Genomic DNA, 26697 nt, shown 5'->3' on the forward strand with positions numbered 1-26697 from the left:
GTAAATGTTATATTTTACTTTGAGGAATAATTGAGGGAAAAGAGTAAAGACTAGAGAATCTTAAATTGTAATGTACAGTCTACTTTCACCTGAGAGGTCGGGGCAGCCTCTACTTCAGGGGTTGGCAGACTCTTTCTGCAAAGGGTGTACTTTGCTGACCATATGTATGGTCTGCGTCATACATTTACGTTTACAGTCTTTTAAAAATACAAAAGTCCTTCTTAGCTCACATGGCCATACAAAGACAGGTTGTGGACCAGACTTGGCCTGCAAGCCAGAGTTTGCCAACCCTTGGTCTACCTTTATGGGTAATTACGATGCAGGGACATAGAAACTCTTCCTGTACCCAACAATTTTGATAACATGCCTTCATTTGCTTATGTGTATTGTGTTCTTACATTGGGTAAATGCCTCCATCCCCAGTCAGATTAGGTTAGGATAAAGGAGAATGGTGCATGGATTCTTGGGGGGGGGGGGGGGTTCTCTACGAAGGGATTAATCTTGACAGAATATAAGACTTAACCCACAAAACGGTATTTTGGCATCCTTGAATGACTGATATGACCTATCTTAAGATTTCTTGAATCCTTGGTCCAACCCAGAGGTTGGCAAACAGTAGTAGCCTGCATGCTGCCTGGTTTTGTATAACCAGTGAGCTTACCTGCGTGCTAAAAAGGGTTTTTATATTTTTTAATTTTTTTAAAATGCTAGGTTATTTTAAATATTGTGTGACACACAAAATTTACATGTGATTCAAATTTCAGTGTTCTTAAATTTTATTGAAAGATAGCCACTCCTTCATCTAGTGTTGCCTTTGGCTGCTTTTATACTACCTCTGCAGAGTTGATTAGTTGCAACAGAGATCATTTGGTGCAAAGATTAAAATATTTACTGTTTGGCCCTTTACAGAAAAAGTTTGCTGACTTCACATCTAACTCATAATTTTTTTTACCTGGAGGAAGATAGTTTTATATTTCTCCCCCTCCATCATCATAATTTCGCTGGAAGTGGGAGTATGGAGAAGGGAAATTTACTTAACAGCTGTGGTATAGCAACTTCTGTTCTTTGAGAGGTAGGAGGGCAGGGGAATACATTTCTTAGAGATATACTTGACATTTGGAATAGGAAGAGGAAAGGTTAAAACAGTAGAGGTTCTAAATAGGATACTGATACACAGCCAAGAGTGGTCCACCCAGAAGAGCTTGGGGACAAGTCTAGAAGCTGTTAGACTCAAGAACAGTGTTTAGGAAAATCCACCATAAAGATAATTCTCCCCGTTTTTGGATAAACAAGGTAAAAGAGGAAAGGAACAGTATTTCTAATTCTCCACATCCTCTTTTTAACCTTGTCCCTCCTTCCCCTCCAAGCTTAGCTAGTCTATGAAAATTACCTAATATGCAGAGTGGTATCTTTATCTAAGAAAGCTTTAGAACCACTTGCAGTACCCCCTATTAAATTGTCCCAAGTAAAGTTCTAATACTTAAAAAGAATTGGTTTAAGTTACCTCAGATCCTGCAGGGAATGAGGTATGGAATATGAATAAACTGCATTCTAAATTATTTCACTGGTTAAAGCACTGGAATGAATTCTTCCCCTTTAAATATTCTGTGTATTTCTCAAACATGTAGAAAAGATGCATAGTTATGACTAGAATACCTATAGAATTGTACCTGCAGAGTTGAATACCTTAGTAGTATAATTTATAATTATAACCTATTCTGATTTCTTTTCAAATATTAGGTGTCCTAGTTGCCTATGAAGGTTTGCCACTTCATCTTGCACTGTTCCCCAAACTTTGGACTGAGCTATGCCAGACTCAGGTAAAGAAAATGAGTTCTCATCTGACCATTTGGTCAGTAATTTTTAGAAACAATGGGTTGAACAGAAACTGGAAATTAGAGATGTTTTAGAATCTTGGTAGATAAAAGTGTGACTAATGGAAATAGTAGCTGTTGAGTATTGGGCATCAAGTTGCCATCTGAGGTTTTTATTTCAGTAGATTTATATCACAGAGGATGTTTCAAATGAGCTATTGAATTTGTAATGTATTGATCAATATAAGCAGTCATGCTGAAAGTCCAACAATACAGGGAGGTATTTAGGAGAAGAAGGCATGTTCCACTTCTTGCTCCCCCTCACCTGCCCCATCTCTCTTTTGCTCCCCTCCACCCTTCTCAAAGCTTTAGCAGAAACAATTTCATCGGTCTTTCCTTTACCTCTTCCCTGTTACTTTGAAGAGGTTTTCAAGAGTCTGATGCACTTGTTGTTGTCCGCAGTCTCACTGAGATCAAGAAACACCATATCCTACCTACCTGAAGTATCTAAGAGCCAACTCTTTAAAATAAAGTGGGCATTCAGTAATGCTTGTTTAATTGTGGGGGGAGAATGGCAGGGACATGGAGGGGGACACAGATTGGTCCTAAGATTTGGCTCATTCCTTGGATCAGGCATAAAGGATCCCCACTTTCTTTAGACCCAGGGGGGAAAAAAAAAACTATTGGTGTCATGCTTGGTTGCAGCCCCCATCCTCAGAGGAAGAGAGTTATGTTTACTTTGGCTCAAACTTTACGCAAATTCTAGTATCTGAAACATGGGAACATTTTATTCCTCTGGTACAGCCTCCTGCCTGGGCTGTAATGCAGTTTTCTCCTTGTAGACATGTGTCAGATGGTGTTGGGATAGTTGTTTCTCTCTCTCCTTGTTCCAAACTGTGAACTTCTCAAGTGTAGAAATGGAATCCTCTCTAGCCCCTAAAGAAATGTCACTTTGTTTTCTATAGTAGGAATCTTTGAACTAATTTATGTTGATCCCAGGGCCTTATTTAGTACACTGGGGACTTTGAGAAAATGACGTGCTGGTTGATTTTTTAGCTGAGTGGTCAGTTCAGTAAATTGGAGCAGACCTCTGCGTTTTCCCTCTGCCACTGCTGCTGCTCTTTTCATTCTTCTTGATCTGGGTAGTTGGTTTTTTTGGTTTCTCTGCTCAGGCAGTCTGTTGCTTCCCTGTTGTTTTATCTACTCCAGCATTTTACTGCTCCCTTTGTTCGCTTGTTTTCCAAAGAATTCACCATCTCCAAAAACTTCCTCTAAAACAATGCCAAACTCTCTTCAGGCTTTTAGAGGCCCCTGCCAGCTTGGTCAAAGCAGCCATCAGGAAACCCAGGCACCAGGCAGAGGCTCTGGCTGCTAGAATAAGGCCAGTCTTCATGACAGTAAGCCTCTGAGGAGCTGGGTCCTGGTCATGTTAGACTCCTGATTTCTTGCGTGAACTTGAGTGTACTTACCAAATTCCTTACTCTAATAAAATATTTAAGTATATAACCTATACCTATTATCTAAACTTTGTCCTATTTTTTAAAATAGTCCATTTTGTCTTCCATATAAATGATTATTAAAATACATATAATCTAGAGAATATATCCACTTAAAGACATACTACTTGTGTTTAAGAGCCATGACCATTTAAAAACAGGAAAACCAAATTTTAGTAAAATTTCCATCTGTTGGGGACCCACTAATTATCTTTGTGAGATAATTAAAAGAAATTTGCTGTTTACCTTTGCAGTATTCATGGGGGGAAAAGGATATTTACCAGACAAACTACAATTGCTTTAAGGTTTTAACTCCTTTCACAGAATAAATTTAATTTTTAAAATTTGTCTTTCTCTACATATGGTTTGGTTACCTATTAACTATCCATCAGTTTGGTCCCCTGAAAACATTTTCATCCGTTTGTTAGTCTTATTTGTCCAGTCCTTGTTTCCTCTCTTCATGCTAAAGTTGAATTTCTTTGGAAACCTTTTTCTTCATATTGCCCTTCAGACGTTACAAGTCTCTTTCTCTGACACTCATGTGTAGAGTCTAAGTGCGGAAGATTTAGTTTATTGGGAGGACAGTTACTTAACGGAAAATTCAGTAGACAGTTAAAAGTGGCTTCTCTAACAGGACTTAAAACGACTGCATGCTCATCATAAGCATGTGTAAGCCTTGCGGTTACTTCCATGCTCAACCATCAGTACTTCTTCTTCCCCACTGTAGTCTGCAATGTCAAAAAATTGCATCAAGCTTTTGTGTGAAGATCCTGTTTTTGCAGAATATATAAAATGTATCCTGATGGATGAAAGAACTTTTCTAAACAACAACATTGTCTACACATTCATGACACATTTTCTTCTAAAGGTATGTCCTACTTTGGAAACTCAGTGTGTTACTTCCAATGTGTTAGTGGTTATATTTTCATTATGTTGGCCTTTTTGGAGATTTTTGTTTTAATTTTTTTTTTTTCAGGTTCAAGGTCAAGTGTTCTCTGAAGCAAATTGTGCCAATTTGATCAGCACCCTAATTACAAACTTGATAAATCAGTATCAGAACCTGCAATCTGATTTCACCAACCGAGTTGAAATTTCTAAAGCAAGTGCTTCTTTAAATGGGGTAAGAATTGGGGTGCCTGGCTAGCTCAGTTGGAGTGTGTGACTCTTGACCTTGGGGTTGTTTCAGCCCCACATTGAGTGTAGAATTGCTTAAAAATGAAATCTTAGAGGCACCTGGGTGGCTCAGTGGGTTAAAGCCTCTGCCTTCGGCTCAGGTCATGATCCCAGGGTCCTGGGATGGAGCCCCACATCAGGCTCTCTGCTCAGCAGGGAGCCTGCTTCCTCCTCTCTCTCTGCCTGACTCTCTGCCTACTTGTGATAGATAGATTTATAGGCTTAATCCTTGGTCAGGCAGAAATCCAGATGAAAAAATTTGCATCTTCAGTATACTTTCTAAAGGGCACTCAGATAATGGCTATGTTTTATGTAATTAACAGTTCACTGTAGTGGCTTTCACTCCATCTGTCAACTAAATAAAATCTTTTTTTAAAAAAAATGAAATCTTAAATAAATGGGGTAAGAACTGTGGAAGGGAATAGTCCTGTACTTAAGTACTTTCCTTAAATCAACTCTAAATTCAGCTTTAATATGATTTTTACTATAACTTGAAATTAATATTTTTACTATCATAACTTCAAATTATTCAAACTCTAAAAATCACATAGATGAAAATTCTCTAAAAACATGTGTTCTCTATGCCTTTGAAGTATGTAGTACACATTTTTACATTACCTTGGAAGACTTGAGCAAATGTCATTAAATGCTAAGGGCAATGAGACCACCAAGAGGGAGACATTTCTTTTATCTCCAGGTCATACAGTAATGGAACGTTAGCACCTGTCCAGAAGCAGCCTCCCAATAACCAAGTGTTGCTCAGATGCCAGACTAGATTATAGAGCCAAGAAACACCTTACTATTTGACTGACACCAGAAATCAGCGTATTTGAGGAATTGTGATATCTAGATTGAGGCATTAATTTCTCATGGATAATTCAGGGCTTGTTTTTTAAATCCCTTGTTTTGCCTTTTCCATTTTCAGAAAACTATTTGAGTCTTCAGTCTGACCTTATTAGGGGCATGATACATAGAATATTGGTATTAATGACTTAGAACCAATAAAATATGGTAATATGCTAATGCTAGCTCTCTAGTTTTAACCTTCTCTAAAATTGCCTGAGAAACCAGAATGAATTCCTGGGAAAGTAAATGTGTGGTAAACTGTAAACAACTGTGTCAAAATGTTAGCTTTAGAATATGAAATGTTCCCATCTGGGTTTTCTAGGATCTGCGGGCACTTGCTTTGCTCCTGTCAGTACACACTCCCAAGCAATTAAACCCAGCTCTCATTCCAACTCTGCAAGAGCTTTTAAGCAAATGTAGGACTTGTCTGCAGCAGAGAAACTCACTCCAAGAGCAAGAAGCCAAAGAAAGAAAAACTAAAGGTTAGCTCTCTGGACTAATATTAATTACCTTTAGGGTGGGAGAGGGGAAGAATACACTTGGTATAACCAACTTTATTGTAGCTGTTGGTTCAGTTGGGTCTCTTGCATATAATGCTAAAAAGAAACTCTCCCACAAATACTCCCACTGTGATCTTAATGGCTCTTTTCAGAGAATGATGTTCATTTTCACAGATGATGAAGGGGCAACTCCTGTTAAAAGAAGGCGTGTTAGCAGTGATGAGGAGCACACTGTAGACAGCTGTATCAGCGACATGAAAACAGAAACCAGGGAGGTCCTAACCCCAACTAGCACTTCAGACAATGAGACAAGAGACTCCTCAATCATTGATCCGGGAACTGAACAAGATCTTCCTTCCCCTGAAAATAGTTCTGTTAAAGAATATCGAATGGAAGTTCCATCTTCGTTTTCAGAAGACATGTCAAATATCAGGTCACAGCATGCAGAAGAACAGTCCAGTGATGGTAGATTTGAAGACTGTAAAGAATTTAAGGACCTCCACTGTCCCAAAGATTCTAACCTAGCTGAGGAAGAATCTGAGTTCCCTTCTACTTCACTCTCTGCGGTTCTCTCTGACTTAGCTGACTTGAGAAGCTGTGATGGTCAAGCTTTGCCCTCCCAGGACCCTGAGGCTGCTTTATCACTCAGTTGTGGCCATTCCAGAGGACTTTTTAGTCATATGCAGCAACACGACATTTTAGATACTCTGTGTAGGACCATTGAATCTACGATCCATGTGGTCACAAGGATATCTGGCAAAGGAAACCAAGCTGCTTCTTGACATTAGATGTAGCATGTCTACTTTTAAGGTCCCCTCTCCCCTCAATGCTGTTTGTATAAGTTTTGCTTATTTCTGTTTTTGTGCTTCAGTTTGTCCAGTGCTCTCTGCTTGAATGGCAAGATAGATTTATAGGCTTAATCCTTGGTCAGGCAGAAATCCAGATGAAAAAATTTGCATCTTCAGTATACTTTCTAAAGGGCAATCAGATAATGGCTATGTTTTATGTAATTAAGAGTTCACTGTAGTGGCTTTCACTTCCTATGGCTGTCTGGGAGGGACAGGGTTACCTGGCCCTGTACAATGTAATTTAAACTTAACAGCATTTTTACTGTGTATAATATGGTGTCCTCTGTGCCAGTTTTGTACCTTATAATAGAGGCAGATTGCCTCCGATCGCTGTGGTTCTTATTATCAAAATTAAGTTTACTTGTATACGGAACAACCACAAGAAATTTGATTCTGTAAAGAATCCTCTTTAGCTGTGGCCTGGCAGTATATAAATGGTGCTTTATTTAACAGAATACCTGTGGAGGAAATAAAGCACACTTGATGTAAAAATAATTGTTTTATTTTTATTGACATGACTGATTGCTACTCTGTGCACTTAATTAAACGAATTGTGATGACTTTTCATTTGTTTACATTTAACATTGCTTTAGTCTTCTCAGATGAAAGTAATGAGAAAACTGAGTGAGAGGGAAGCACTTCTCCATCATATTCTCTTTCACTATCGTAGTAGCGGCAGTCCAGAAAGTCACTTACCCAGAGCCTTTCAGGCCTCCGCCCAGAGTGCAGAACTGCGGGAGGGAACAGCCTCAGGACATGGCCCGCTGCGCCTCCTATCAGCATGCTTCCGAACGCAACACGCTGCTGCTTCGCTACCTAAGAGCTACAGACCTTAAAAACCCTGAAGTAAAATAAAGGAAGAGTATCGATGTGCCATTTATTTTTTATCTGCCTGAACTAAAAATACAAGCTGAAAGCAGCTTGCCTAGGATAAGCTTTAGTGGGAAACAGCAACCATCTGTACCCAGCGGCTCAGTCTCTCCCCAGAGGAGCGCTACAGGAGGTAAGGTTCATACCCAATATCCAGGTTGCTTGCTACTTTTAATCCATTGAGAGTCTAGTAAAGGTTCAAACGGTGCTTTGAATTCTGTATAAGCTCATGGATTTCATCCACTATAAATTAAGAGTGTCTTCTTTTTTAAAAGGAATAAGTAAAAAAAAGGGAAGAGGTAAACTTGACATTTTTCCTGCTTACAAAAAGTAATACCCTTATAAAACCTAATTCAACCATTTAGGGTGGTCAGCCACAGTAAACCTTTTATTTCTTCAAAATGCTGCTTCTGCCAACAGAATTTCATGCTCTTCTTTACAGACAGGGACTCCTGAACAGTCTAATTGCAATTCAGTCTGCCCTGGAGTAGGCACAAAGCTCAGGGCAACTGTTGCATAGTGTTCTGGAAAGAAGATTAGCTTCTTACAGCACTGTGAAAAGGAAAACTGTCCATACAGTACTACTCCTTTTTTTTGTAATAGTGTGTCAGGGCACCGGGGCATGGGCGTGAGCTTGAGTGTTTCTAGACTCTTAGAACAAAGAATACTAGTTATGTACCTTCTGGCCAGTTCCTACATCTCCACTTCATGATGATCTTTTTATTTGTCAACTGAAAACAAAGGGGAAATTCCCTTAAAACAGCTTTTAAAACTTCCAATACAGAAAATCCTTTCATTAAAACCCCTGAGCACTTAAAATACTGAGTCAACAACGGTACAGTCCCATCTTCCAGGTTATACGTCAGCACCAACCGAAAATCCACTGTTCCTGCATGCCAGCACTGACCTTCAGGACAGAAGTGCAGTGACAGCCCAGAGTTGATGTCGGCGGTGAGGCAATGCAGACCTTAGTGATTTAGGTGGCTGAAATGTGAAACTTGTAGAGCATGAGTTAAGAATTCTACTTCTTTCTTCTAAAACCATAAGCATTAGCACACCTCCTTGTGCTTAGAACTAAGTCTGCATCTTTATCATTACTATGTGTAACAGTTATTTGTTCTACAACCAGGTACACATAGCTTTACTATAACCAACTTTAGGATGTTCTCAAGTTTCTGTGAGCTCAAATAAAAAAAAAAGCAAGTTTTAAAAGCATGGATTTTAAAAAGCAATATTGGGGTGCCTGGCTGGCTCATTGGGAAGAGCATGTGACTCCTGATCTTGAGGTCATGAGCTCCAGCCCTATGCTGGCTATAGAAACTACTTAAAAAATAAAAAGCAATTAACAGAAGAGTCAGTCCCAGCTTTTCTTTAACCCTAAAGATTACTTACCAATTCTACATATTCACCAGTGATGTTCCCATCAAACATTTGGAATCTCCCTCCCTTTTCAGCTTCTAATACAGCAGGATATTTAGAAAATTTTTGCACCAACTAACCAAGCAAACATATAGCAGACATCTTAGTCCAGTGTCCCTATCACCTTTTTAACCTAAATCCAAAGTATTAACAATTAAGGTAGTTTGGGTTTTTTTTTTTTTCTTAATCTGCAGCTTTTATTTACAGCTTTCTCTCCCTCTCCCTCAGAGGGAGAAAACTCAGTAATGTATCCCCTAAATGTGGATCTATTTCCCTAAAATGCCCATCTTTTACACCCTTGAATTTTTTTAGAAGTCATCCTAAAGACTTCTGTCACCACCGTCTAAATAGATCCCTGAGTTAAGAATATAGCCGTATGGGAAGTGAAAAACCAGCTCCGGTTCTTAGTGGCACATTTTCTCCCAGTGTCAGCACTGAACTGAAGATCCTAGCTTGGGAAGTTAATCACGTCTTTCTTTTTCCTTTTTTTTTTTTTTTTTTTTAAAGATTTTATTTATTTGACAGATATCACAAGTAGGCAGAGAGGCAGGCAGAGAGAGAGAGGAAGGGAAGCAGGCTCTCCGCTGAGCAGAGAGCCCGATGCGGGGCTCGATCCCAGGACCCTGAGATCATGACCTGAGCCGAAGGCAGCGGCTTAACCCACTGAGCCACCCAGGAGCCCCTACTCACGTCTTTCTCAGTGACTACGCCGTGCAGTTGCTCCGTAGTGGCGTCGAAGAGTTCGGTCGTGTGCAGTGCCACAGTGGGGATCCTGGATCTCAAGAGAAGAGGTCCAAAGGATGGATAACTAGCATGCCAGGGATCAAGCTACTTAGATTTTAAAATGCAGTCTCCCACTCTTCATACCAGAATGTCCCCAAATTTCATACTACACGCTCCAGACACATGGAAATAGCACGAAAGGCCTTTTATCACCACCAATCCTGGTTACCGTGAAACAGAGCTCATTGTTCCTTGGAGCTCTTCAGCTTTGTTCCACTCGCAGACCATTGCTTAATATCCCAAATCCTTCCTGGACATGTACATAATGGCCCAGAGGGCATAACAATAAATAGATGAAGGACAATAGCACTTAAAGCCAAAGGGTGTTAATTGCCCAACACCAGATGCCAAGGACGGGACCTAAAACTTCCCAATCCAAAAGACTGGAGAGGTTTTTCTGTTGTGGTAGGTGACCCTCAGAGTTGCTTGGTTGTACAATCATTGCCTACCAAAGAACCCCACCTTTGACACATAGTCTTCAACTATACATTCCCTTCCATTAAGGATAGAAGTCTCATTTCATTATTTCCCCCCAAAATGGCAAGGGATGCAAAGATGAATGAAACAGCCCTCCTCACTAACCCTTTCCAGTTCATCATTTAGGACTTTGAAGCACCTTCATTAAGCACTTCCTTTTACTCCTCTGCATACTGACCCCAGAGGTCATACCTGCAGGGTGTTCTCACTCAGTTTCCTTTTAACTGTCAATTCCTGGGTTGCCATGGCTTTCCTTGGTAAAACCATTCCCATTGTAAATTCTAAAAAGAAATATACAGGAAGTGATTTTGATCAAAAAACCAAAAATTTTTCCCTTTGAGCACCACCAGTAAGGCAGAAAATCCAAACAGCTTATAAGAAAATAAGAGAACTGATAATTTATAAAGAATTCCTATATCATTGAGAATTTCAAGACCTTACCATGTTTTTGACATATAAAACTAATTATGAACCTGAGTTCCATAGGAACGAATGCCTTTTTTTCAAATGCCTCACTTTTATTTTGTTCTTGATAAATGTATGATATTTTCAATGTTTGTTTCCAAAAGCTCCATTTTATAAAACAACTACTAGCTTTATGACCTTCACCTACTGTCAGAGCCAAACACTTAATTGCTTCAGCACCTCATACCTTGGTAACAGAGTCCAAGGATGAGGTGCAGACATACAGGCCCCCCAGCCCTTCTGCCTGGCAGCTGACTAATTTAGGGAAGAAGACAACGAATGACCTCACTTCCACACAGTGTAGACACCATCTAGGTAAATCTCAATTTATATCTGTAATGCCTCTCATTCCTTCACTCATTCAACAAAGATTTATTCATAAACACCTACCCTGTGCCAGGAATTGTGCAAAAAGCTGGTGATACAGCAGTGAAGAAGACACACACCTTCCGTGCCCCCTTAGAGCTTACACTCTAGGAGGGATGATAAACCTGGAACAAGTAGTTATACAAACAACTGAATAAATTATCATTCCAGAAAACTCTCAGCAGTTCCATTGGCAAAATAGTTTGCAGTGTATATGATACCAACAGTCACTAATTATGGTCTTACTCGTGACAAGCTCTCAACCTCCAGATTACAGTTTATCCTGCAGCATAAAGAGTTGTTTCGGAAGCCTCACAGACATTACCCTAACCTGGGAATCCAGACCACAGTACAGAGCATAACTTGGGTAAATAGGAAAGGGACCCTCTGGTTCACAAGGGTTGCCTTCTTTACCAGTCTTAAGTGCCTTCAGGTAATCTCCAAGAGCCTCCCTGACCTTGGCGGTGCCTGCAGTTTTCATAAGATCCTTCAGTATATCCCCATCTCCTTTCTTTTTACTCATGTTCACCTACAAATCAGAAAAATACAAACCTAAGAAAAATCTGGTTTGATGTACTCTCACGATGTGAGGACATACGGCTGGGAGAAGTGGAAGAAGTGGATATAAGAGTTGTGCCAGATTTCTTCCCAGACTTTGAGAAGGTGTAAGGGTTTTTTAATCAAAGGTCCACTGACTGGGTTGATGGCCAAATCTGGACTGGACTTCTTAGAAATGTGAACCCCTTAATTTGCAAATAAAATGTGTATATGTACATGTATTATATTGATGATGTAGTCACCCCATGGCTTTTATCAGGGTCTAGAAATGCGCTGTCCAGTATGGTAGCCACTAGCCACATTTGGCTGTTGAGCTCTTGAAATGTGGCTGGTCTGATTTGAGATGCGCTAGAAGTGTAAAATAATACACAACAGACTTTGAAGACTTAATACAAAAAAAATGTGAAATCTCAGTAATTTTGATACTAATTACATGTTAAAATGGTATTTTTATATATTTGGTTAAATAAAAATATTAAAATTAATTTCACCTGTTTCTTTTAACTTTTTTAATATGGCTACTAGAAAAATTTAAATTCCGTATGCGGCTTGCATTGTATTTCTATTGAACAGCGCTGGTCTAGAACCCCAAAGCCAGTGTAATTAGGAAAATCAAATTCCCACAATAACGTGGCCTTGGGGCTACACTTTTTTGATGTGGAGGAAAATTGGGAAAGGAGGAAAGTAAGAAGGAAGGAGGAGAAAGAAGAGAGATGGGTGGGGGGAGAAGGGGGCACACAGGAAGAAGGAAGCATCCGAATGCCGCCCTGGGGATGCTTCTGTGGTATTCTCAGAATGAAAAGAGGTGTTGGTTTGAAATACTTAGTGTTCCTGTGATTCACTTGAGCTGGTCCTGATCCCAGGTCGTGGGTCCCAGTTTGTCATGCAATGCCACCAAGGGTTGAATCTAAAAGGCCAGCTTAATATGCTGATGATGAAAACCTTTCCAGCTGGATCTTAATATAGTGAAGTGAAACCACAGCCCTTAAGCATGGCAACCACACATCTGAAGACGGATCTGAGCCCCACTTTTACGGCATTTTATAACCCTTACTGAAGGCCAGTCATAGGCATATAGCTATACTATATGGCATAAACCATGTAGTATGGTTTAGTTTTTCTATCTTTGTTAAGAATTCACATTTAGGGTGCCTGGGTGGCTCAGTGGGTTAAAGCCTCTGCCTTCCGCTCAGGTCATGATCCCAGGGTCCTGGGATCGAGTCCCACATCGGGCTCTCTGCTCCACAGGGAGCCTGCTCCTCCATCTCTCTGCATCTCTGCCTACTTGTGATCTCTGTCTGTCAAGTGAATAAAAAAAAAAAAAAATCTTTAAAAAAAAAAAAAAAGAATTCACATTTAAATATGTTCACAAATCAAAAAGACCCTCTGTCCAACTATATTAGTTTGGAAAATCAACAAATGGTACAAATGGTCATTCCCCTCTTCCCGCAGGAACCAAGCTTCTCAACTTCAAGAGGACAGTCCCTGAAAACCAAATCTGGGAGCTCCACAAAGCTCCACCTCCCAAGAGAGCCAGGCAAAAGCAACACCACAACTAACGTTTACCAAAACCATGCAATAGAACTGAAAGAGAGGACAGCTAAAGTGGAGAATTTTCACTATTAAAGGGAAACCACAAAGATGCAGAAACAAAACCCCATTCATCCGCCTAAGCATGCTCCAGTCCGTACACAGTCACATTTACCTGCTACCAGCCCGGAGTCACAGAGGAAGGGGCCAGGGAGGGCACAGGCACCTGTATGGGCCCCATACCTGGAATGCAGGCCAGTCTAGGGCTTCTGGGGCTTCCTCTTCCTACACCGCTCCGTTCCACACACCACCCTGCCTCCCACAGTCTAGCACACCTGCTTGGCAAACAAATCCTACACAGTTCACCAAAACTGCCACACAGGAATCACAGTCTATTAACAGTTTTTCAAATGCCCAATACATATAGCAGAAACTTGACCTTTTAAACAAAAGAAACCAGCAGATAACCTCACCTCAGTGTCATCTACTTCATTTTCTTCCGAAAGGTTGGGTATTTCAATCAATCCCTTGTGCTTTACACCAGATTCTTTAATTACACCTAAAATAAACAAAATATGTTCTTCAATTACAAAGTAACAACTGGTTTATGCAAAACTGCCCACCCTCCTCACAGGGGACCACCACAGAGGATGACACGGCAGGCTTAAGGCTCTGCCACCACACAGGTGTTCTCCTGGCCCACAACAGAGGTAAGGAACAAGGAAGGTGGAGGCAAAACCTGGCCAGTGAGAGTGTACACAAAACTAGGGGCCAGGTGGAAGCATGAGGGCGAAGGAAGTGGGCCTTTAGCCAAACGCTTCTGTTTTCCTCTCCCCGTATTCTTTACCTGGTCAAAGCAGGATAAAGGGCTATCTTGAAGAGGAGTCATGGGAGGCCAGAAAGGGAGAATGAGGTCTAATCAGGGAGAGCATGAGGGGAGGCAGGTGGTGGCTTGGGGAAGATGTGCGTGGACTCCATGTAGCCGGATTTCTCTCAACACCAAAATGCAGATTTCAGGGACATCAAGACAGCAACATAGGTTATTCCCAACTTCTATCCCCATTACAAGACCACTAGCAGCTATCCATAGACACAGTGAAAATCCAAGAATGCACCCTTGCGGACCAGAGACAAAGGGCCAAACGAGAAGGGTAAGAGAAGTGAAAAAAAACTGACCAAATCACCCCTCCCTCATGCCAGCAGTGAGCTGTGGTTTCTTCAGTGGGGAAAAAGGTGGACCTCCAGGTCCCCTCGCATTGGGGGATGGTTCCTAGAAGGCCCACCTGGGTCTCAGTTCACAGGGACCACCGGGAATCGGACAGACAGAAGCAGGGCAGAACTTCCACTAACCAACACTCAAATCCTGTTGGACCATGTTCCTGCTACAGCAGAGCATGAGCAAAGATCCTGGCCAGTAGTTCCACCCATCTCCAGAGCTGAGCTAGTAGCCCTATGTAGCTAGGGAGCTCGGTTATGCCTGATTAGGATCCCCAGTCAACAGACTGAAACCAGCTCTGGAGCCCACTCTACCACCCCACCCAGTCAAGGAAGCAACTCTGCAGCCCCACTCAACTACTGAGTGTAGTCTCCCATCATCCGGACCATACAGGAAGCCTGACCAGAGAATCTGGGCAGCCACTGACCCCATCCTCCAGCCCCACTTTGGGCAGGAAGTCAAACCAGCAGCCCTGCCCAATTGTTGAGCACAGTCTCTGGTCCCACATAACCAGGGAGCCCGAACAGTAACCCTAAGCAACCTTGAAGCCCAGGCTACACACCTACCCAAATGTCAGACACAGCTTCTGGCCTTGTCCGACAGGGAGCCTAGACAGTGACCCCACCCAAACACAGAACACAGCCCCTAGCCCCAGAAAGCCACAGGATACTGCTAGAGGTGCACCCCCACCAGCCCACCCCGCCAGCAATGTTGCTCAACAGCACCCCCACCAGCCCACCCCGCCAGCAATGTTGCTCAACAGCAGAGCATAGCCAGTGGCTCCCTGATCTTGAAGTGAAGCCTGCAGACTTATGGAACTTCGGGGCACAGTCTAATCACAAAGCACAGCGTGAGGCCAGGTCTAATCACGAAGCCCTGCCTATGGTCCTGCCTGAACAGAGTCTAGCTAGCAAAACCATCTGGTCAGGGACCATAGCCTGAGACCCCACCCAACCAGAGCAATGGTGGAGACCCACCCATAGCCCTGCCCAATCAAAGAGTCCAACCAGTAGCACCGCCCTTCCAGGGAACACATCCAGGGACCAGCTCCCAACCAGAGGTAACCGTAAGACGCATGTAGAGGCCCCATGTGACCATGCAGCACAGCCAGCAGCTACAACTCGTCAGGATGTCTGCTCAGCAACCCTGCTTGAACGCAGAGCCCAACCAGCAGACCCACCCAACCAAGGAGCCCAGACAGTAGAGGCCCAGCCTCCAACCCTGATCAGAGTATGGGCAGTGGCCCCGCGCAACTAGAGATCCTGACAGCATGCCCTGCCAACCACAAATGTTACTAGATGACCCACCAACTAACCCAAAGCTGAATGGTGAAGGTCTTTTCCTACTAAAGCAAACCCATAAAGTCTGGAAAAGGAAACCACTTATATATGCAGATACCAACATAAGGAATTAAGGCTCATGAATAATCAGGTAAACATGACACCACCAAAGGAAACTCGTAAAGCTCCAATCCTAAAGAAATGGAGATCCACAAACTATGTGTTCTGTAATTAAGAATAAATCTCTTAAAGAAGTTTAGTGAACTACAAGAATACACAGACAAAATTAGGAGGACACTGCATGAACAAAATGAGAAATTCAACAAAGAAACAAAAACCAAAGAAACACAACAGAAATCCTGGAGCTGAATACAATGACTGAACTGAAGAATTCCACAGAAAGCTTTAATAGCTAAACTGACCAAACAAAAGAAAGCATTAGTGAACTAGAAAATAGGTTATTTGAAATTAGCATCATAAAAATATATGAATGTGTAAAACCCATATGAATCTGTATACCCAATGTGTAATGGTAAAAATATAAAGTCAGATCATCAAATACTGCAATGGTATTGAATAATTCACTTACATCTCTCCTTTAAAAGTTAAAACATAATAAAAATAACCATAAATACAATAATTTGTTACTGGACACACAATATGAAAATATGTAAATTGTATTATCAATAATGTAAAATCTGAGGAGGGAAGAAGTATAAACTTCTGTACGCTACAAAAGTTGTTAATAATTTAAATAGCATGTTATAAATATATTTCATATAAGCCTCAGGGTAACCACCTGAGGATAACCCATAGTAGGTATGCAAAAGATTATGATAATGGAGGGGCACCTGGGTAGCTCAGTGGGTTAAGCCTCTGCCTTCGGCTCAGGTCATGATCTCAGGGTCCTGGGATCAAGCCCCGCCTCGTGCTCTCTGCTCAGCAGGGAGCCTGCTTCCTCCTCTCTCTGCCTGCCTCTCTGCCTACTTGTGATCTGTCAAATAAATAAATTAATTAAAAAAAAAAGATTATGATAATGGAGTCAAAGCATACCACCATGAAAAGGCATCAATCAGATCACCAAGTAAAACAAGAGAGAAAGCAAAGAACACAGGATCTATAAAGCAGTTAGAAAACAACAAAATGGCAAATGTAAGTTCTTACCTATCAATAATTACTTTAAACATAAATGGATTACATTCTCCATCAAAAGACACAGAATAGGGGCGCCTGGGTGGCTCAGTGGATTAAGCCGCTGCCTTCCGCTCAGGTCATGATCTCGGGGTCCTGGGGTCGAGCCCCACATCGGGCTCGCTGCTCAGCAGGGAGCCTGCTTCCTCCTCTCTCTCTGCCTGCCTCTCTGCCTGCTTGTGATCTCTCTCTGTCAAGGAAATAAATAAAAATCTTAAAAAAAAAAGACACAGAATAGCTGAATGGATTAAAATAAAAACAAAAAAGATCCAACAATATGCTGCCTATAATACAGACACTCACTTTAACTTTAAAATGATACACATAAACTGAGAGTGAAGGGATGAAAAAGCAAATGGTAACCCTCCCCCAAAAAGGAGTAGCTATACTTGTATTAGACAAAATACTAAGAAAAAATGGTTAAAAAAAAAAAAAAAGACTAAAGGAGGTTATTATGTAATGCTGAAGGGATTGATTCATCAGGAAGATATAACAATAGTAAATACTTATGTACCCAACATTGAAGCAGCTAAATATATAAAGGAAATACTAGCAGAACAAGGAGAAATAAACAGCAATACAGTAATAGCTGGGGACTCTAATACTCCATGATCAATAATGGAGAGATTATCCAGACAAAAAAAATCTGTAAGGAACAGCAGATTTAAACATTATAGACCAAATGGACCTCACAGACATATATAAAACAGTCCATTAAACAGCAATAGAATACACATTCTTCTCAAGGATCCATGGAACATCTTCTAGGATAAATCATGTTAGGACACAAAACATGTCTCAACAAATTAAAAAATATAGAAATTATAGTATCTTTTAAAACCATAATGGTAGGAAACTGGAAATTAGTAACAGGAGGAAAACTGGAAAACTCACAAATACATGGAAATAAATAAAACATTCCTAAATAACCAATAGCTCACAGAAATCAAGAGGGGAATTTTAAAAATACCTTGAGTCAAATGAAAATAGAAACAACATACCAAAACCTAAGGGATGCAGCAAAAGCAGTTCTAAACTGGAAGTTTTTAGTGCTGAACATATACATCAAGGGGGAAAAAAAAAATTAGATTTCAAATAAAGAACCTAACTTTGTCTCAAAGAGTTAGGGAAGAAAAAAAAACACACTAAGCACAAAGTTAGTACATGAAAGCAAATAAGAAGCATCTATAGGGGTGCCTGGATGGCTCAGTTGGTTGAGCGGCTGCCTTCGGTTCAGGTCATGATCCCAGGGTCCTGGGATCCAGCCCCGCATCGGGCTCTCTGCTTGGCGGGGAGCCTGCTTCTCCCTCTCCCTCTAGCTGCCACTCTGCCTACTTGTGCGCTCTCTCTGTCAAATAAAAAATAAAATCTTAAAAAAAAAAAGGAAGCATCTATAGATTCCATATAACCTTATCAAAATGCCAATGGAATTTTTCACAGAAATAGAACAATTCTAAAATTTGTGTGAAACCACAAAACACCCAAACACCCAAAGCAATCCTAAGAAAGAACAAAGCTGGAGGCATCACAGCTCCTGATCTCAAAATTTACTACAAAGCTACAGTGATCAAAACAGTGTGGTATTGACATTAAAAACAGACACAGAGACCAATGGAATGGAATCAAGAGCCCAGAAATGAAACCATGCATATATGATCAACTAATATTTGACAAGAGAGGCAATACTCAGTGGTAAAAGGCAGTCTTTTCATTAAACAGTACTAGGGAAATGTCATAGTCACATGCAAAACAATGAAACTGGACCCTTATCTTGCAACACTTACAAAAATTAACTTAATGTGGATTAAAGATCAGAAACCATAAAACTAGAAGAAAATTTCCCCACCACTGGTCTTGGCAATAATTTTTGGATAGGACACCAAAAGCACAAGCAACAGGAGCAAAACAAGTAGGACCATATCAAACTAAAAAGCTCCTGCAACTGAAACAATCACTCAACAAAAGGAAACAGCAGCTGCAGAGCTGCAGAACTAAGAAAATATTTGCAAACCTTATCTGATAAGAAGTTAATACCCATTATGCTAAGCAAAGTAAGTCAATCAGGGAAAGACAATTATCAAAAGATCTTACTGATTAGAGGAATTTGAGAAACAAGACAGAGCATCACAGGGGAATGTAGGGGAAAATGAAACAAGATGAAACCAGAGAGGGAGACAAACCATAAGAGACTCTAATCTCAGGAAACAAACTGAGGGTTGCTGGGGGGTGGGGAGTGGGAGGGATGGGGCGGCTGGCGGATGGACACTGGGGAGGGTATGTGCTATGGTGAGTGCTGTGAATTGTGTAAGACTGGTGATTGACAGACCTGTACTCCTGAAACAAATAATACATTCTATGTTAATAATAAAAAAGTTAATACCCAAAAAATATAAGGAACTCAGAAAACTTGCCAGCAAAAAACCCCCAAATAATCCCATTAAAAATGGGCAAAGAACCTAAATAGACATTTATGCAAAGGAGATATTCAGATGGACGACAGGTACAAGAAAAAGTGCTCTGCACCACTGAGCATCAAGGAAACACAGATCAAAGTCACAATGAGGTATCACCCCACACCTGCTGGAACAGTAGATCATAAAGAGACAAGAGGTGTTAGCGGGGATGTAGACAGAGCACAGGGAATCCTGCACTGTTGGGTGGGAATGCAAACTGATGTGGCCCCTGTAGAAAACTGTGTGGGGGCACCTGGGTGGCTCAGTGGGTTAAGCCTCTGCCTTCGGCTCAGGTCATGATCCCAGGGTCCTGGGATCGAGCCCCACATTGGGCTCTCTGCTCAGCGGGGAGCCTGCTTCCCCCTCTCTGCCTACTTGTGATCTCTATCAAATAAATAAATAAAATCTTTTAAAAAAAAAAAAGAAAAGAAAACTGTGTGTGGAAGTTCCTCAAAAATTAAAAATAGAACTACCATATGATTCAGCAATTCCTCTTCTGGGTATTTATCCAAAGTTAATCAATATCTCAAAGACACATCTGCACCCCCACGTTCACTGCAGCTCTATAGTTGCCAAGACATGGAAACAACATATGTGTCCACTGACAGGTAAATGGATAAAGAAAATGTGGTTGATACACTCACACACACACACACACACAATAGTATATTGTTCGGCCATACAAACGAAGGAAATCCTGCTATCTGGGACAAAAAGGATGGACCTTAAGGGCATTATGCTAAGTGAAAGAAGTCAGACAACGGACAAAAATTATATGATCTCGTTTGTACGTGGAATCTAGAAAAACCAACCTCCTAGAGACAGCAGACTGGTGGTTGCAGGGAGCCCGTGATGTGGAAGGTGGTCAGAGGACACCAATGTGAGAACTTCTAGTCACAAGAGGAAGTTCGGAAGATGTCCTGTGTGGCCTCATGACTACGGTGAACACCACTGTACTGTTATTGGAAAGTTGCTAAGAAAGTAAATCTGAAAAGTTCTCAACATCCACACAAGAAAAACTGTAATATATGAGAAGAGGGACATGTTAAATAACCTCACTGCGGTAATCATTTCCATCATGTATATATAAAATCATCCTGCTGTTTACCTTAACCTTATACAATGTTATAAGTCAACTGTGTCTCAATAAAGATGGGGAAAAATTAAAATAAAACTCAGTTAAAAAAAGAAAAAAGATCAGAATGTTGACTCTTCCCCAGAAGGTCCCACTTGCCACCTCCAGGACTCACCGCTAGAGGAGAACGAGCAAGTGGTCATGGCAGCCCTATTCAGCCTGTCCTTCAGCTCTTGCCTTGGCGGGGCTCAGTCTTACCTTCCAAAAGCAGTGGCTGCTCCTTTGAGGTGAGGGAGACAGAAGAGACAGAAGACAATGAGCTTCCCTGGGACCCTCAAGAGTCCTGTTGGGAGGTGTGCGGTGGGGTAAAAGTTGCCAGACCCGGCCACAATCCAGCCAGTTGCACATAATGAGGGAGCAACTGAGAGCAAACCCCAGCCAGAAGCTTCCAAGGCAGAAGTGGACATCTTTTGATGCTGTGAGCTCCTCCCTGGGCTCAAGGCTGCCTCGAGCAAAGCGGCCAACAGGGCAGAGGCCGACAGCCAGCTTACTGTGGGACTCTGACCCAACCCTCAAGAAAGGAATGGACCCCTGAGCAGAGGCCCAAACTTTAACTCAGTACAATCTTCTAGAATTAAGTCTCTCCCTCTCTCTTCCTCTTCCTTTTCACCTTTGTCTTCACATCCAAGATTATTCCAACAAGTATTTACGTGCACAGACTGGCAACCAGACAGGAACTAGGCATCAGAGAAGAAACTCAGTCCTTCAACAAGAATACAACATTCCAGACAGTGATTTGGACCTGGAAACAAAACCAATCCATCCCTGACCAAATGACCTATGGAATGAAAGCAACACAAATGTCCATCAACTGATGCACAGATACAGCAAATGCGTTGTATCTGTACAACAGAGTATCATTCAGCCATAAAAAGGAATGGAACATGCTACAACATGGATGAACCTTGAAAATGTTATGCTAAGTGAGAGGAGCCAGTCCTCTAAATGTGAGACCTCAAGCCTAAAAATCCTGAAGAGCACAGTCAGTAATTTCTGACATCAGCCGTACGTCGTAGTGCTGTTTTTCTAGATGTGTCTCCTGAGGCAAGAGAAATAAAAGCAAAAATAAACTATTAGGACTACATCAAAATGAGCACCTGGATGGCTCAGTGAGTTAAGGGGGTGACTCTTCATTTCGGCTCAGGTCATGACCCCAGGGTCATGGGATTGAGTCCCACCTCCAGCTCTGTGCTGGGTGTGGAGCCTCCTCAGGATTGTCTCTCTTCCTTCTGCCCCTCCCCCACATGCATGAGCTCAAAAAAAAGGGGGGGCCACATCAAAATAAAAAGCTTCTGCATAGCAAAGGAAATAATCAACAAAACTAAAGGACTACCTACTAACCTACTAACTCATAAAGGGTTAGTATTCGAAATATATAAAGAACTTATATAGGGGTGCCTGGCTGGCTGGCTCAGTTGTAGTCCCTGCGACTTGTGATCTTGGGGTCAGAGTTCAAGGCCTATGCTGGGTTTAGAGCTTACTTTAAAAAATAAATAAAGGGGGGCACCTGGGTGGCTCAGTGGGTTAAAGCCTCTGCCTTTGGCTCAGGTCATGATCCCAGGGTTCTGGGATCGAGCCCCGCATAGGGCTCTCTGCTCAGCAGGAAGCCTGCTTCCTCCTCTCTCTCTCTGCCTGCCTCTCTGCCTACTTGTGATCTCTGTCTGTCAAATAAATAAATAAATAAATTTTAAATAAATAAATAAATAAATAAAGGGACACCTGGGTGGCTCAGTCTGTTAGGCCACTGCCTTTGGCCCAGGCCATGATCCCAGGGTCCTGGGATCGAGTCCTGCATCAGGTTCCTTGCTCCACAGGGGGAGCCTGCTTCTCTCTCGGCCTCTGCCTGCCACTGTGCCTGCTTGTGTGTGTGCTCTCTCTCTGTGTCTGACAAATAAATAAATAAATAAAATCTTAAAAAAAAAAAAAAAAAGTAAAAATATTTTTTAAAAAACACTGAAAATAAATTTTAAAAATTAAAAAAAAGAAGAACTCTTACAACTCAACACTAAAAAATAAGTAATCCAATTAAAAATGGGCAGAAGAGGGGCACCTGGGTGGCTCAGTGGGTTAAAGCCTCCACCTGAGCCTCTGGCTCAGGTCCTGATCCTAGGGTCCTGGGATCAAGCCTCCAATCCGGCTCTCTGCTCAGCAGGGAGCCTGCTTCTTCCTCTCTCTGCCTGTCTCTCCTGCCTACTTGTGATCTCTGTCTGCCAAATAAACTAATTAATCTTTTAAAAAAAAAAGGTGGGGGGCAGAAGACATGGGTGCCTGGGGGCACTTAGTTTGTTAAGTATCTGACTTCAGCTCAGGTCCTGATCTCAGTCCTGGGATGGAACCCCATGTCAGGCTCTGCTCAGCAGGAAGTCTGTTTGTCCCCATCCCTCTGCCCCTCCTACTTGTGCATGTGCTCGCTCTCTCAAATAAAATCTTTTTAAAAATTATTTTAAAAAGGGGCGCCTGGGTGGTTCAGTGGTTTAAGCCGCTGCCTTCGGCTCAGGTCATGATCTCAGGGTCCTGGGATCGAGTCCCGCATCGGGCTCTCTGCTCGGCAGGGAGCCTGCTTCCCTCTCACTCTCTCTGCCTGCCTCTCTGCCTACTTGTATCTCTCTCTGTCAAGTAAATAAATAAAAATCTTTAAAAAAAAAATTATTTTAAAAAATGGACAGAAGACATGAACAGACATTTCTCCAAAGATGACATACAGATGGCCAACAGACATGAGAAGATGCTCAATATCACTCATCATCAGGGAAACAAATCAAAACTGCAATGAGATATCACCTCGCACCTATCAAAATGGCTAAAATCAAAAACACAAGAAACAAAAATTGTTGGTGAGGATATGGAAAAATGGGAACCCTCTTGCATTGTTGGTGGGAATGCAAACAGGTGCAGCTACTGTGGAAAACAGTACGGAGGTTCCTCATCAAATTAAAAATAGAACTACCCTAGGATCCAGTAATCACACTACTGGCTAGTTACCCAAAAAATGAAAACACTAATTCAGAAGGATATATGCACCCCTATGTTTACTGCAGCATTATTTACAATAGCCAAACTACTGGAAGCAGCCCAAGTACCTACTAACAGATGAATAGGTGGTGAAGTTATGGCACATATAGAATGGAGTATTACTCAGCCATTAAAAAGAAGAAAGAAATTGGGCGCCTGGGTGACTCAGTCATTAAGCATCTGCCTTCGGCTCAGGTCATGATCCCAGGGTCCTGGGATGGAGCCCCACATCGGCAAGAAGCTTGCGTCTTCCTTTCCCACTCCCCTACTTGTATTCCCTCTCTTGCTGTGTCTGTCAAATAAATAAATAAAACCTTTTAAAAAAATGAAATTTTGCCATTTTCAATGACATGGTTAGAGCCAGAGTATAATGGTAAGCTAAATAAATCAGAGAAAGACAAATATCATGTGATTTCACTCATATGTAGAATTTAAGAAACAAAACAAATGAACAAAGGGGCAAAAAAAAGGACACAAGCCAAAAAACAGACTCTTAACTTTAGGGAACAAACTAATGGTAACCACAAGGGAGGGGAGTTGGGGGATGGATGAAACAATGAAGGGGATTAAAGAGTACTCTTATCATGCTCAGCACTGGGTGATATATGGAATTGTTGAATCACGGTATTGTACACCTGAAACTAATTTAACACTTACGTTAACTACACCAGAATTAAAACTTTTAAAAAGGAGCTACTCACAAAAGACCACATACTCTATGACTCCATTCATATGAAACATCCAGAATAGGCAAATCCATCTATAGAGATAGAGAATAGAAATAGGCAAATCCATCCATAGAAACAGAAAACAGATTAGTGTTTGCCAAAGAGTGTGGAGTGACTGCTATCGGGTACAGGGTTTCTGAGTGGTCAAAGTGTTCTGAAACTGATTGTACTGATGGCTACACAAGTCCGTGAGTGTACCGTAAACCACCGAACTGTACACTTTAAATGGGTGAGCTGTATGGTATGTGAATTAGATCCCAAAAAAGCTGGTATTTTAAAAAATCCCTGCCCTGAGGAACGCGGGTAGGAGGAGAACAGAATAGTAATATATTTAAGTAACCATAAAAAGATACCAAATATCAGTGCTTTGGGGAAAGATAAAGCAGGAAGGGAGACCGTTCAAAGAAGGGACCTGCAATTTCTATAGTAGAGACAGGTGGTTTCACTCAGGACAAGGACCCAGAACAGTCAGCTGTCTCCGGAAAGAGCACTCCAGCAGCTCCAGAGAAGTCTAGGGCTCACAGGTGCCTGGCAGACAAGAGTGCTGTTGAAATCAAAGAGCTCTACACAATGTTGGAGAAAGGGAAGCAACAGCTTGCTGGACCAAAGGGTATCTGAAACTACACACACCAAATTCAGGGGCCAGTGAGTGCTAGACCCTTATCAGGAGTTCTAAAAATATCTAGTGAATGCATGAATAATACATGAACCCACCCAGCCCCAAGGCTGCCTCCAGCCCCTAGCTATGCCCTGAGCCCCTGTTACCTTTTCAGCTCAGCCTGATGTTCCACTCATAGAAGAAAATCAGCTTTCCTTTGTGGCTGCTTCAAGAAGCCTCACCTTCGACTTGCTTCAGCTCACATATCTCAGTGCTGCCACCTCATTCTCCACGATGATGCCCACCAGGAGGTCACAGAGCTTCCCCTTGGACCGGCTGGTGGCATCCCGCTCTGTCCTGCCAGGGACCAGAATGGCAGAGCCGTGAATGGAGGCCCCAGCTGGTAGCCACATGCCCAGACTGGGGAGTCAGGGGAATGCCCGGGACCAGCCCAGGGCAGCCCATTCCCTCTCAGACAGCTTTGAGAACCTTATCGCCCTCAAAGTTAAACCAGATTTCTACCAAATATCTTTTAATATTCCTTCTCTGTTCCTTAAGGAATTATTATCCACTGTGTAAAGTACTGTTTTGTCTTAAAAACACTGGCTTATTCTGGGGGAAGAGGAACCTAGCAACTCACCCACTGGAAATGGATGCGCAAAGCCTGGGCTGTACAAAAAGGTAGTAATGACTGAAATAGTTTTAATCAAAAGAAGACAAATCGGGCGCCTGGGTGGCTCGGTGGGTTGGGCCACTGCCTTCAGCTCAGGTCATGGTCTCGGGGTCCTGGGATCGAGTCCCGCATCGGGCTCTCTGCTCAGCGGGGGGCCTGCTTCCCTCTCTCTCTGCCTGCCTCTCTGCCTACTTGTGAGCTCTTTCTGTCAAGTAAATAAATGAAATCTTAAAAAAAAAAAAAAAAAGACAAATCATCGAGTGCATATATTATCTCATGCAATCCTCCCAAATACATGTTCCCATTTTAGCGAGTGGAAATGAGACAAGTCCCTGGTGTGTTCCTGGTGACAACGCGGGGAAAGGAGACACCAGGGCTCCCTCAGTAACCCGCTAACAGACTGACGGCCTTGCTCTGCACTGAACCTGCCTCAACCTCAGCTTGATGGCATTGAGGTACCCCAGGATACCCCAGTGATGCCGCATCACTTCCCGAAACCCTGCGGGAGCCAGGAAGGCAGAAATCAGCCCATGTCCCAGAGGACTTACAAAGAGGATGCGCAACTGTTCAAACTCCTAGAACGAAGGCAGGGCTCACCAGAGGCCCATCATGTTAGATGTACAGCTGAGATCCAAATTCCTGTTCTTTCCACTACAAACCGTCCAACACCCCCCATCCCCCCCCCCAAGCTTTTAACTTCCAAAAACATCAAGAGGGGTTGCGGGGAGGGGAACTCTTAAGGTCACAGACCGGCAAAGTTTAAGAGGCCAGGGGGCCCAGAAAACTTTGAAAAGGAGGAAACGGAAATCCCACAGCCAGTGCAGATAAGCGCCCACCCCCGTCTCCCGACTCAGCTGAGGCTAATCACAGCCGCACTTTGAGCAGCTGGTGGAGGAGGGAATCCTCCGCACCTGCGCAGGCCCCGCCCCCACGGAGGGAGCGCCGCAGCCCGGGAGGCGCCCGAGAGGCCGGGCCACCGCACCCCGCAGGCACGGGGAGCCAGCTGCTCGCAGAGAGGCTCTACCGTCCCGCCCGCCGCTCGACAGGGAGGAGGCCCGAAAGCCCCGGCCCCGGCCCCCGCCCGGCCGCACCAGTGCCAGTTGTTCACGTTGGTCCCGTCCTCCCGCTCCTCCACGATCCAGCGCGGGTCTCCGTGGCCCCACTCGACCATGTCTGCGCTGGCGGCGCGGCCTCAGCGGACCTCGAGGAAGGGCAGTGGCCCGGTTGCCTTGCAGCTCCACCGCGGCGTTTCCGGCCTCCGAGCCC

At 42.7% G+C, this 26697-nt stretch overlaps 1 protein-coding gene and 1 long non-coding RNA gene across 8 annotated transcripts in view; one reads left to right on the forward strand and one right to left on the reverse strand.

Moving 5' to 3' along the window:
• USP34 (ubiquitin specific peptidase 34) overlaps positions 1-7172 on the forward strand; it is a 233901-nt gene extending 226729 nt beyond the window's left edge. For 4 of the 5 annotated variants that reach the window (XM_045979050.1, XM_045979054.1, XM_045979053.1 and 1 more), the window contains 5 exons: positions 1741-1820; positions 4038-4178; positions 4287-4430; positions 5652-5811; positions 6004-7172. In XM_045979050.1, coding sequence (XP_045835006.1) covers positions 1741-1820; positions 4038-4178; positions 4287-4430; positions 5652-5811; positions 6004-6611 — 1133 coding nt within the window. In that variant the 3' untranslated portion in view covers positions 6612-7172. Of the gene's footprint in view, positions 1-1740; positions 1821-4037; positions 4179-4286; positions 4431-5651; positions 5812-6003 lie in introns of those variants that run through there. The other variant, XR_006815060.1, reaches the window with a different exon arrangement.
• A 137-nt stretch (positions 7173-7309) lies between these two features.
• On the reverse strand, positions 7310-26691 carry LOC123925700. Of its 3 annotated transcripts, XR_006815062.1 has the most exons (8): positions 26523-26691; positions 24926-25115; positions 13619-13704; positions 11082-11182; positions 10419-10507; positions 9657-9744; positions 8455-8531; positions 7310-7518 (listed from the first exon to the last, which is right to left on the reverse strand). It is a non-coding gene; the product is annotated as an uncharacterized LOC123925700 (long non-coding RNA). The 3 variants fall into 3 exon arrangements; XR_006815063.1 differs by lacking the exon at positions 8455-8531; XR_006815061.1 differs by having other exon boundaries at positions 7310-8531.
• Positions 26692-26697: the final 6 nt, after the last annotated feature.

This window comes from Meles meles, chromosome 15, assembly GCF_922984935.1.
Source record: "Meles meles chromosome 15, mMelMel3.1 paternal haplotype, whole genome shotgun sequence".
Lineage (NCBI taxonomy): Eukaryota > Metazoa > Chordata > Mammalia > Carnivora > Mustelidae > Meles > Meles meles.